The 13,705-nt window shown below is 39.1% G+C and overlaps 1 protein-coding gene across 10 annotated transcripts in view; it reads right to left on the bottom strand.

Annotated features, from left to right (window-relative positions):
* Nucleotides 1-5,413: 5,413 nt before the first annotated feature.
* The window catches only part of TNFRSF9 (TNF receptor superfamily member 9), a 33,644-nt gene continuing 25,352 nt past the window's right edge, over nt 5,414-13,705 (bottom strand). For all 10 annotated transcript variants that reach the window (XM_008536465.2, XM_070603629.1, XM_008536467.2 and 7 more), the window contains one exon: nt 5,414-6,881. In XM_008536465.2, the coding sequence (XP_008534687.1) occupies nt 6,793-6,881 (89 nt within the window). In that variant the 3' untranslated portion in view covers nt 5,414-6,792. The remainder of the gene's footprint in view (nt 6,882-13,705) is intronic.

Genomic DNA, 13,705 nt, shown 5'->3' with positions numbered 1-13,705 from the left:
AAGCCCAGCAGTCTACCAGCATCTGCATTCATCTGGCCTCATCCTCCTATTAAACTGGAAACTTCCATCCTCCTCCTCCTGTGCCCTGGGCCCCATCCTCTCTGCCCTTCAGGCACTGGCTCCCCATGATCCCATTCTAGACTCATCTTTAACATCTGAATCTAAATCTTTAATGCCTTGCTCAAGTCTGTCCAATTAAGAGAGAACCCAATACTTCCCCTTAACTAGGTTTGTCAGATCTAGCAAATAAAAATAAGGGACGCCCAGGTAAACTTGAATTTCAGATAAACAACAGATAAATTTTAGTAAAAGCATGTCTCAAATATTGCATGGAACATGTTTATACTGAGAAATTACTCATTGTTTATCTGAAGTTCAAATCTAACTAGGCTTCCCATGTTCTGTCCTATGACCCTACCCGAAGACTCCATGTGGTCCCCCAGTTCTCACACCACCTCCTTTCTTTCACTGTCTAACTTTGGAAAGGTTTGAGTACACTCACTGTCACTTCCCATGCATTCCTAGGTTCCCATGGTCTAGCTTTTGTAATTAGCACTCCCCTGAAAGGGCTCCCGTTAAGGTGACTGCCTTGTTGCTAAACCCAGTGTACATTTTATTGTCACCTCTCTGGATTCCTGATGGCCTTTGGCCATCTTGACTCTACTCTCACCTGCTGGATTCCAAAGACCCTGGCCTAGGCCTCTGCGATGCCAGTTTCCCCGTCCCTCACCCCCCCGCAGTGTAGCCCCTCTGCTGGGGCATCACATAGAGTCATTCACCGACCCTGGACCAGCTCCTTCCTCCCTCACCTCCTCCTCCCAGGGTTTCTTGGCTTCCCCAGTGGTACCACTACCCTTCAGCTGCCCAAGCCAGGAACCAGGGCCTTATGCCTCACCCCCAGATCAGTCTGTCTCCTGGAGGAGTGCCCAGTCTTTGTAATCCATGTTCCTCACTGTAGTCAAGGAGACCTTTCTAAAATGCAAATCCAGTCAGATCCCTTCCCTGGCTCCCCAGTCAGCGTCCACAGTTCAAAGTCTGAGCTTCTTAACTGTGCTTATAAAATCTGGATATCTGGTCCCTGCTGACCTGCAGCTTCCTTCCTCCTCTCCTCTCCATCCCCAGCCCCCAGCCCTCCCTCCCATTTGCCTGGGCCCTTTGCTTCTCCAGGAAACACACAGCCTGAGTAGATACCTGCTCCTCATCCCATCCGTCCCCATCATCCCCAGGAAGGCCTCCCTCGGCCCCTTCCAGCGTGAGCTTCTCCCCCAAGCACACAGGCCCCTGGCACTCAGCTGTCCCTTCACCAGCCTGGAGGCTCCAGGGCAGCACGCTCACCCCCTGCTTCACTGTCTATTCCTGGCATATAGTAGGTCCTTGGTAACATTGTGTCTCTTATCTGGTTGTACTTAGTCGCCTGGACTGAAAGCCCTCAGGTGGGAGTGGGTCCTTCATCTTTGTGTCCCAGCCTGGTGCCTGATGCAGGGGCCCTGCAGCCACGCCAGCTCAGTGAAGGGGCCGTTCGTATTTCAGAGCCAGCCCCTGCGATAGGTTTGTCAGAATCAGCCTCTTCAATGAATTTGTAAAAAAGACATGTTGTTCGAAAGCCTTTGATGACTTAGTTAATTTGAAATACAGCTATCGGAATCACTATTGATATAAAAACAGTATTCATTTTTCTGCAACTAATAAGTAAGTTGTTGGGAGCAAAAGCAATCCCAAACTCTGACTCTTTCACATTCCTTGGCACTAAAGTCCAAGTTTCCATGGTTTCCAGAGAATAGCATGTTATTTCACTGTCACCCTTTATGATTTGACGTTGCAATAGTAATATGAAGTTTTTAAACAATAAGCTATCTTTTTTCTTAGATATTCTTTTTTTTCTGTGCAGATGATAGATTTGTGTTTTATTATAGAGCTCTTTCTAAAAATATCAGTTAATGATCGCTCTCCTAGCCCTACCACACGCAGACCACACATACCTCATTCGAGCTGTGGTCCACGGGTACGTCCCACCCACAAATGGAAAGACCTGCTCTGCAGAGGAAGACACCCACTTTAGTAGCCTTATGCCCCTCATATCAAAAGTTTCCATCAGAGTGATATCTTCCACCACAGAAGAAAATCAAAATTTGTTTCAGAAGTAGCCTAAGCTTGTTTTTAAGCATTTAGAAAACTGTTTCCAACTTGGATAACCCTAAATGTGTTCATTTATTTTGAGCATAGAAATTTACATTCATTTCTAATAAACAATTATCGGATTTCCTAAATTAACCCCCAAAGGGGATCATTTTATTCTGTCTTGATTTTCTTTCTTGTTAACTGTCATTTAGGGGGAAAGATGACTCATACTCTAAGTTCCTGTGTTTTTCATATAACTTTTACACATTATACCAAAATTCACTATGATAAAGTGTCATACAGTCTGTGTGATAAACACAGCCTCGGTCAGATGAATACAATAAACTGGATTTTCTGTGGTTATAATCTGGGACAAATGAGTTTAGTTGAGTTACCATGGGTGACCCAGGTCTATGGGGCACGACCCGTCCCTTCGTGTGTGTGGATCGTGGATGATGGAGAATTAAACACAGGTGTCTGAAGCCGAGGGGGAAAGCTGCATTAGAATGCATAGGATCGTGGTTTGGAAGGGAAAAAAAAGTTACACCTCGCCCTCTTCCTGCAATGGCACTGGGAGCTCCCTACGCTTTGCTTTGCCTCCTGTTTTAAATGGATTGTACCACCAGTGATCATTTTCTTATTCTTGCCAGAACACCGGGTCCACAAGATTAAAAGCCAAATGAAGGTACTACATCTATTTAAATTAAAACAACAACTTTTTTCTGAACACATATAATTATATCATACACCAAAGCATAAAAAAGTACATGCTTTAAAGAGGGGAGGTAAAAAGGAATACCTATGATTCCATTAACTTTCTTTCAGGCACTGATTTTCTTGGAATACTGCCGAAGTTTAGATCCCAATCAAAGACAACAGAACCACTGGCTGAGTCATCTGCAATCAAATGCTTTTTTTCCTTTTTTCCAGAAAGATTTCAGATAAAATTCAACACCCATTCATGATTAAAAAGTAAAAACTAACCCTCTTCACAAATCAGGAATAGAAAGGAATTTCCTTAACCTGATCAAGTATATTTACAAAAAACCTGAAAGTATCCTCTATAAATAGGATAAAAAACAGACTATTACATTGTACTGGAGATCCTAGCAATAAGTCAAGCAGTACGTCAAGCGAAAGAAGTAAAAAACAAAGGAATAGAAAAGGAAGAAACTAATATTATTGCAAATAACAGGATTGTCCATATAGAGAACCCAAAGGAATCTACACACATATTGTTAAAAATAATAGGAAAGTTTAGGGAGAAAGCTGGCCATAAACTAACATAAGCAAATCAGCAACATCTCTATACTCCAACAACAAACAGAACCATCTAAAAAAGCAACACAAAGCAAAATATCTAGAAATAAACCTAATAAGAGATGTACACACCATTTCTGGAGAAACTTTACAGAACTTTGTTGAAGGACGTTAGAAAGACTTGTCCTACCAGGTATCAAGAGCTATTATAAAGCTACCAGAACAAAGACAGTGCGGTACCAGCAGAAGGACAGACAAATTGAGCAACGGAGCAGAACAGAGCCCAGAAACAGACACATGGTTGCGTGGAAATTTGATAAATGATGAGACGGTATTGCAGATCCATGGGAAAAGATGAATCACTGAATTAAAATGGCACTAGATCTAGTGGTTATCCACATACAAAACTCAAAACTGAATCATTACCTCACAACACACACAAAAATCATTCCCGATAGATTAGACTTCAACATGAAAGACAAAACTTTTAGAATAAAATGTGAGGAAATATCTTTATGATATTGGCACAGGGAAGGATTTCTTTAACCAGGAAACCAGGTAAGAAAGCAATGTAAATTTAACCAAATTAAATAAGAGCTTTTCCACTTATTACCAGAAAGACACAATAAAAAAGAGAAAAAACAAACTGCAAACAAAGCAGATACTTATGACACATATAAGTGACCAAAGATTATTACCTAGAATATATAAAGAACTTCTATGAATCAATAAGAAAAAGATAAACAACCAAGTTTTAAAAAATGAGAAAAAAACATGAGGAAGCATTTCACAGAAAAGAAACACAAACGGTATAAAAACACGTGACAAGGGGCTGGCCCCGGGGCCGAGTGGTTAAGTTCGCGCGCTCCGCTTTGGCAGCCCAGGGTTTCACTGGTTCAGATCCTGGGCGCGGACATGGCACTGCTCACAAGGCCATGTTGAGGCGGCATCCCACATGCCACAACTAGAAGGACCCACAACTAAAATATACAACTATGTACTGGGGGGATTTGGGGAGAAAAAGCAGGAACAAAAAAAATATTGGCAACAGTTGTTAGCTCAGGTGCCAGTCTTTTAAAAAAACAAAACATGGGGCTGGCCCTGTGGCCGAGTGGTTAAGTTCGCGCGCTCCGCTGCAGGCGGCCCAGTGTTTCGTTGGTTCGAATCCTGGACGCAGACATGGCACTGCTCATCAAACCACGCTGAGGAAGTGTCCCACATGCCACAACTAGAAGGACCCACAACAAAGAATATACAACTATGTACTGGGGGGCTTTGGGGAGAAAACGGAAAAAATAAAATCTTCAAAAAAAAATGTGACAAGATGTTCGTTAGTAATCAAGGAAATGCAAATAAGGCCACAGTGAGCTGCCATCTTAAATCCACTGAATTGGCAAAATTAAGAGAATCTGATAATACCAGAGGGTAGCAAGGATGGGGATCAATGGAACACTATGCACTGCTGACAGGAGCATAGTAGCACCATCTCGAAAAGCGTTTCAGGACTGCAGTGGACTCTTCATTGATCAGAAATGTTTTCTGCCCCTCCCTGTGTGAAAATTGTACTTTCTGCCCTATTGATGCCCAGCTTGGCTTCGTGACTTGCTCTCAAAGTTGGAGTCTAACCAACTACATATGGGCAGAGTGACGTGAATCCCTTTGCCACGAGACGGCCAATGTTCCAACAGAAGCTGCTCCCTCCGCCTAAATCCCAGAGTGAAACAGCGAGGAGCAAAGTCACAGCCAGCCTGCAAGGGGCACGTGGTGACAGCAGGAAAGGCACCTCTGTTGTTTGGTTGTAATCTGTTAAGACTTGGGAGGTCATTTGTTACTTCTGCATAACTTAGCATATCCTTATTGATATGAGTACTGGCTCATAAAGTTGAACACTCATCTGCCCCAAGAGCCAACAATTCCAGTTCTAAAGAAGTTTCCCTGGAAACACTCTTGCCCAGGAGACACGTAAAGGAACATTCATAGCAACATTGTTCATAACTGCAAAAAACCGGGAAACACCACCAGTGTCCTCAGAGAATGGATGATAAATTATGGTATATTTGCAAAATTATATAGCAGTCAAAATGAATGCATTCTAGTTGCATATAATAACATGCATGAGTCTTATAAATATAATTTTGAGTGATTAAAGCAAGTCATAGAGGTCTCCATACAGTATAAACCATTTTCATAAAGCTTAAAAACAAACAAAACTAAATAACATAATTTTAAGGTACATAATTACATAATAAATGACTTTTTTTTTTTAAAGCAAGAAAATGAGAGACAACATTCCCCAGAAAGGTCGCGGGGTGGGTGGTGGTGGAGGGAGACGGAAGTTGAGAGAGGGAGCAGCACACAGATGGATGCACTGACCTTGACTTTGACCCTATAAAGGGTCAGATAGTAAATATTCTAGGCCACACAGCCTCTGTCAGAGCTGCTGACCTCTGCTGTTGTAACGCAAAGGCCGCCTTAGACAACATGTAAATAAATAAGTGTGGCTGTATGTTCCAATAAAACTTCATTTATGGAGTCTGAAATTTGAGTTTCATATAATTTTACATGTCGGGAGATATTATTCTTCTTTTGATTTTTTAAACCATTTAAATACGTCAAAACCATTCTCAGCTCCTAAGCCGTACAAAGGCACGTGGCGTCTCAGAGCTGGCCCTTGGGAGCTGGCGGCTCCCGCTCTGGTGCTCTGGTTGGGCTCTTGGCTCTTCGTTCTAGGACGCGCTTCATACCTATTTCATGCATTAGTTTATGTGCATCCAATACTATTATTAAAGTTTTTAAGGATAAAAAAACATAAGCCCCGGCTCATGAGGAGCAGGAGCAAAGCAGACGATGTGAGGACCAGGGACCACGAGGTGTGCAAGGACATCCCAACCCCTTCCGGAACTCTTCCACAAGGTCCGAGAGTTTCCTCCTTGACCCCAACCTTGGGCTGTCGCCATTCTCCCCTCACGGTGGGAGAGGCCACTGTGTTGAATGGCTGATCCAGTAGATAATTTGGTTGGGGATATTTTATGCATCTTATGGCTTATTGTCATATGTTATATTAGCACACACAAAAAATGGAATTGATTTTGATTATAATTTTAGTCAGACCACTGGCCTACATGATTAAATTTAAAATAGAATTCTCTTTAGATTTAACTAAAAAGCTAGCTCAAGCCTGTTAAGCAGTGTCTTGAGCGTGCCCCTCTCCTATGAGCTCTGTTTCCTACTTCTCTTCTGTTAGAAGCGGTACGTTTTTAAAGGCCAATTCATTAGCATTTAAAAAAAACTTGTAGGGGGTTCTCCTGGGTATTAGGCAAGACGTGTTTTCAATTGGAAAGGTAAGACGGCGCGTCTCGTCTGGCACTCCTCCTCGGATCCTCCTCGAGAGCCCCAGCGTTTCCCGGACCCCGCTCACAGTCCACCTTCTCCCTCTTCTTCCTCCGGAAATCGGCAACTACAGGCATCTTCCTCTTGGGCAGTTTGTGCTGGTCGCATAAACGCTAAAAAGGAATTTAAAAGACACTTATCTTTTGCTGTCTTTTGTTTTAATCATTTGGCATCTATTTTCCATAAATCACAGTTGCAGAACATCTCTAAGTAGCAAACGTCCTCAACTTTAATTTGAACAAACTCACTAAAGAGAGCGGTAATAGCACGAACTTTTTCTCAGGCTTATTTAAGATTTTTCTTTTCACCAAATACTTTTATTCGTCCTGAAAAACTATTTTCTTTATTTCCTACAATGGCTAAAACAGTCTTGAGCGCGCATCACCACAGCACAAAACTTGTTGTGTCCGAAACGTAACTACAGTTTCAACTCAGCTGCACGTATTTCAGTCTTAAGGTTACTTAGCTTACACATTCCACAGTTTCTTTTGAATGCTTATGGATCCAAGATATTAAAGATACTCACATCACTTCCATCTATTAGTAAGTGAAGAACTGATTGATACATTAGCTTCCAGGTTTTCTTTTACATGTTAGTGTGAAGTTTTTGTGTTACTGCTGAGCAACTTTTAATCCTAAGCAGATTTTTTTTATAGCCTGACAATGCAAAAGGCCCTACCCCCATTTTACATGCTTGTTACTATAAAAAATAGCCAAAACCCAACAACCGTGCTATCTCCAAGAACTTATGAAAAACTGGCAAGACATTCAGAAATACCAATAGGATGTCTTTTTCTTTTGAAATAGCATCAAGGATTAATTTCAAAATGTAAATCTGCTTCCATAGAGTAGTCACACTTTTTCCTATTCTTCCTGCTAGGTATTGCTGAAGACTCTGGACATTTTATATACAACAAACATAAGAAAAATCGGGAAAGTGGAGAGAAGAAGGCACACCAGCTAAGGATCTCAGGATCCAAGAATAACATAGACTTGAGTTCCCTGGGTTTTCTTTCTGCCTGATATGCCCCAGACTGGGAACTGGAAAAGTCAGCAACCTAGAAATGCCGATGAGCATAGACTAAAACAATGTCCCAAGAAAAGTCTGCTCTCTCCAGCTACAAAACCAGGAAAGGTTAGCAAGGCTTGCAGCATAGCAAGACTGAAAACTTTTAGGGAATCACTCTCCTCTAGCAAACACCACAGAAAAAACTGTGGCCCCACACCCAAGCCAACCAGTAAAGGCGAAGTAGAATGCCCAGAATTCCACTCTCACCAAGCTGTTTCAAGGTTCGGCTCCCTCTCCTCGTGGGGATAGTGTCAGAGGAGGCCTAGTGGAGAGCAGAGATTTCACTGCCACTCAGGAGTAATGAGGTCACCCCCACCCCCACCACTTTGATGTTGCTGGAGGCCCCCCAGGGAGTAGTAACAAAGTGTCTTTTCCCATTCCAGCCAGAGTGGTATCAGCAGAAACTTAATGGGGTGCCTGAACTCCACACATGTCTAGCAATAACAAGGAGCCCCCCACCCCCGGGGACAACACTTGTAGAACCTGGTCTTCCAACCCCGCCTAGCAGCATCCTCCTTCCTCTACTGGAGCAGTGTTAGAGGAAGCCTGAATAAATACAAGCTTCCAGTTAGATCCAGAGTCTGATGACATCATATCCAAAATGTCTGGGTTGCAACAAAAAATGACTTGTCATTCTAAGAACCAGGAAGATCTCAATCTGAATGAGAGAAGACAACAGATACTTGCATCTAGATGATATACATATTGGAATTATCTGGCAAGGATTTTAAGGCAGCCATCATAAAGATGCTTCAATTGGGAACACATTTGAAACAAATGAAAAAGAAATAGAAGACATAAAAAAAAAGAACCAGGTGGCAATTTTAGAACTGAAAAATTACAATAAGCAAAATTTTAAAAATCAGTGAATGGGCTCAGCAGCAGAATGGAGAGGACAGAGGAAAGAATCATTACCTAATCTGAACAACAAAGGGAAAAGACTGGGAAAAAAATGAACAGAGCCTCAGGGACATGTGGGACTATAACAAAAGACCTAATATTCATGTCATTGGAATCCTGGAAGAGGAGAAAGGGAGTACGGCTGGAAAAGTATTGAAGAAACAATGGCTGAAAATTTCCCAAATCTGGAAAAAGGGATAAGCCTCCAGATTCAAGAAGCTGAGTGAATTCCAAATAGGATAAATCAAAGAAATCCACACCAAGACACATCATATTTAAAGTTTTGAAAACAAAAGACAAAGAAAGAAATCTTGAAAGCAGCCAGAAAGAAACAGCACAATACTTACGGGGGAAAACAAATAGAATGAAAGCGGATTTCTTGTAAGAAATCATGCAGGTCAGAAGTGGCACATTTTTCAGGTTTTAAAAGAAAATAACTGTCTACCCCAAATTCTATATCCAGTGAAAATATCTTTCAGGAATGAAGGGGAAATCAAGACATTCTCAGATGAAAGAAAACTAAGAGAATTTGTCACCAACAGACCTACTGTACAAGAATGGCTAAAGGAAATTCTGTAAACAGAAGAAAAATGATAAAAGAAGGAATCCTGGAATATCAAGAAGGAAGGAAGATCAATGGAATGAACAAATACATGGGTAAATTCAATAGACTTTCCTTCTCTTGAGTTTTCTAAATTATGTTTGACAGTTGAAGAAAAATTATAACATTGTCTAATATGGTCCTAAAAGTATATAGTGGAAATATTTAAGACAAGTATATCATAAATTGGAGGAGGTTAAGAGGATGTAAAGGGTGGTAATATTTCTATACTTCATTCAAACTGTTAAATGTTGATACTATGATAACTTATGCATAATACCTAGAGCGACCATTATAAAAGCTATACAAAGACATACATTCAAAAAACTATAGATGAATAAAAATTGAATTCTAAAAATTGTTCAAGTAATCCACAAGAATGCAGAAAAAAGATAACAGAGAAATGAAAACCAGAGAAAGCAAACAGAAAACAACAAATAAAATAGCATCTTAAATCCTAACATATAAATAATTACATTAAATATACACGGTTTAAATACACCAATTAAAAGACAGAGATTAGTAGAGTGATACCTATACCCTGCTTACAAGAAATTCACTTCGAATATTAAAATGTAGGAAAGTTGAAAGTAAAAGGATGAAAAAAATACTATATATATAAATATGCTATATTTTCTATATAGTATATATACTATATATATAAAGCAGAGTGGCTATACTAATATCAGATAAAGTAGATTTCAAAGCAAAGAAAATTATCAGACACAGAAAGTAACTTCACATAATGGTAAAAGTCAATTCATCAAGAACACATAGCAATACTAAATGTGTATACACTAGTCCCCCCTTATCCACAGGGATACATTCCAACACCCCCAGTGGATGCCTGAAACCATGGAGAGTACCAAACACTATATAAACTACCTTTTTTCCTATACATACATACTTACAATAAAGTTTAATTTATAAATTAAGCACAATAAGAGATTAACAAGAATAACTAATAATAAACTAGAACAATTATAACAATATACTGTAATAAAAGTCATGTGACTATGGTCTCTCTCTCCCAGAATATGTTATTGTATTGTACTCCCTCTTCTTGTGATCAGGAGAGATGGTACAATGTCTATGTGATGAGATGAAGGGAGGTGAAGGATGGAGCAGAAGGGCATGGGATTTCATCATGCTACTCCCTGAACAGTGTGCAATTTGAAACTTATAAATTGTTTATTTCTGGAATTTTCCATTTAATATTTTTGGGCAGTGGTTGACCACGGGTAACTGAAGCCATGGAAAGTGAAACCACAGGTAAGAAGGGACTATTGTACACCAAACAACAGAGCTGCAAAACAGGTGAAGCAAAACCTGATAGAACTTAAAAGAGAAATACATGAATCCACAATTATATTTGGAGAATTAAATGGCCGCCTCCCAACAGTTGATAGAACAACTAGACAGGAAATCAGCAAGGATAGAACCTGACAACATCATTAACTGATAGGATCAAATCAACATTTATAGAACACCCCACCCAAGAGCAGAACACATTCTTTTCCAGCGTCCACAGAACATACGGCAGGACAGACTGTGTCCTGGGCCATGAAACAAACCTCCACAAACTGAAAAGAACTGAAACCATCCGGAGGGTGTCCTCTGACTATAATGGAAGTAAATTAGACATCACTAATAGAAAGAAAACAGGAAAAGCACCAGACACTTGGAAATTTAAAAACACACTTTTAAATAATCAATGGGTTAAAGAGGAAATCTCACGGGAAATACAAAAACACATTAAACTGAATGAAAATAAAAAAAGCAACATATCAAAATTTATGGGACACAGCTAATTAGTATTGAGAAGAAAATTTATAATGTTATATTCTTATATTAGAAAAGAGGAAAAGTCTCAAATCAATAATATAAGTTTCCACCTCAAGAGAAAAATAAGTCCAAAGCAAGTGGAGAGAAGGACATAATAAAAGTAAGACCAGAAAATAGTGAAATAAAAACAGAAAAAGACAGAGAAAAATCAATGAAAAGAAGAGTTGGTTCTTTGAAAAGATCAATAAAATTGACAAATCTCTAGTAAGACTGATACGGAAATAAGACAGAAGACACACATTAACAATATGACTAGGTGGCATCACTACAGACCCTGCAGATAACAAAAGGAGAACAAAGGAATACTGGGAATAACATAAACACATGTGATAACTCAGACGAAATGGACCAATGCCTCAAAAACACAAACTACCACAGCTCACTCAGTAGGAATTAAAGAACTTAAATAGTCCTATAATTATTAAGGAAATTACATCTGTAAATTTAAAATCTCCAAAAAGAAAATCTCTAGGTCCAGTGAGTTGCACTAGAAAATTCTACCAATTGTTTAAAGAAGAATTAACACCAATTCTATAAATCTCTTCCAGGAAACAGAAGAGGGACCATGTCCCGACTTATTTGATGAAGCTAGTATTACTCTGATACCAAGATTAGACAAAGACAGTACTAGAAAATAAAACCACAGACCAATATCTTTATGAACATAGCTGCAAAAATTCTTAACAGAATACTAAGAAACAGAATTCAGCAATATATAAAAAGAATTATATACTATAAGCAAGTGGCGTTTAGTCCAGGGACACAAGGCTGGTTCAATATTCAAAAATAAGTCTATGTAATCCACTATCTTAACAGGCTAAGGAAGAAAGATCAGATGACCTTATCAACTGATGCAGAAAAAGTATTTGACAAAATTCAACACCCATTCACCATTTTTAAAAAAACCTCAGAAAACAAAAAATAGAGGAAGAACTTCCTCAACTTGATAAAAACAATATCTACTAAAAACCTACAGCTCACATCATACTTACCGGTGAAAGACTGAAGCTTTCCTTCTAAAATTAGGATCAAGGCAAGGATTTCACTCTCATCGCTGTTATTCAAGACAGTACTAGAAGTTCTAGTCAGCACAATAAGGCAGGAAAAAGAAGTAAAAGGCATACAGATCGGAAAAAAATAATAAAACTGTGCCTATCTGCAGATGACATTATGGTCTCTGTAGAAAATCCCAGTGAATATACAAAATACTCCTAGAACTACAAGTGAGTTGAGCAAAATCACGGGATGCAAAATCAATCTACAAATATCAATCGTATTCCTATATACTAGTAATGAACACATGGAAACCAAAATGATACAATACCATTTGCAATTATCAAAAAAATTAAATACTAAGGCCTAAATTTAACAAAACATTTACAGGACTTGTATGCTGAAAACTACAAAATGGTGATGAAAGAAATCAAAGAAAATATACATAAATGGAGAGAGATCATATTCATGAATTGGAATACTTAACAAGGTAACAATGTCAAGTCTCCCCAGTCTGACACACAGGTTTAACACAATCACCATCAGAAGCCCAGCTGACTTTCTGTAGATATGCATAAGATTATTCTAAAATTTATATGGAAATGCAAAGGTTCTTGAATAGCCAAAACAATTTTGAAAAAAGAAGAATAAAGTGGGAGGAATAATTCTCTTCTCTACCCAATTTCAAGACTTGTTTTACAGCTACCATAATCAAGACTGTGTGCTATTGGCAGAAGGACAAACACACAGATCAGCGGAATGGAAGAGGGAAACCAGAAATAGCCTCCACACAAGTACAGCCAGCTGCATTTTGACAAAGGCGCAAAGCAATTCAATGGAGCAAGGATAATGTTTTCAATAAATGATGCAGAAGGAATTGGATATTCATAGGCAAAAAAATCTTGACCTAAACTCTCACATCTTATACAAAACTTAACTAAAAATAAACCATAGATTTAATGTAAAACATTTAGAAGATAACAAGGGAGAAAATCTAAATCTTTGAGACCTAGGACTTGGCGGAGTCCTTAAACCTGACTTCAAAAGTGGAAAAATTGGCAAATTGGACTTCATCAAAATTGAAAACTTTTTCTCTGCAGAATACCCTGTGAAGAGGATGAAAAGGCAAGCTCTAGATTGCGAGAAAATATTTACAAATAACATATCTGACAAAGGACTTATATCTAGAAGATATAAAGAACTCTCAAATGTCAACAGTAAAACAAACAAACAATTCAATTAGAAAGTGAGCAAAAGACATGAAGGAGCATTTCACTGAAGAAGATACACAGATGGAAAATAAGTACATGAAAAGATGTTCAACCCTTAGGGAACAGCAAATTAAGACCACAATGTGCTATTACTGTAGAGTAATTAGAACAGCTGAAATAAGAAATTGTGGCAATGCAAAATGCTGGGATGAGGAGAAACTGGATCTCTCACACATTGTTGGTGGAAAGTTAAATGGTACAACTCCTCTGGAAAATAGTTTGGCATTTTCTTGAAAAAATAAACATACACTTGCCATA

This window comes from Equus przewalskii, chromosome 2 (assembly GCF_037783145.1).
Source record: "Equus przewalskii isolate Varuska chromosome 2, EquPr2, whole genome shotgun sequence".
In the NCBI taxonomy this organism is placed as follows: Eukaryota; Metazoa; Chordata; class Mammalia; order Perissodactyla; family Equidae; genus Equus; species Equus przewalskii.
Note: the sequence above shows the minus strand (reverse complement) of the source record. Positions and strands in the feature narration are given on the sequence as shown.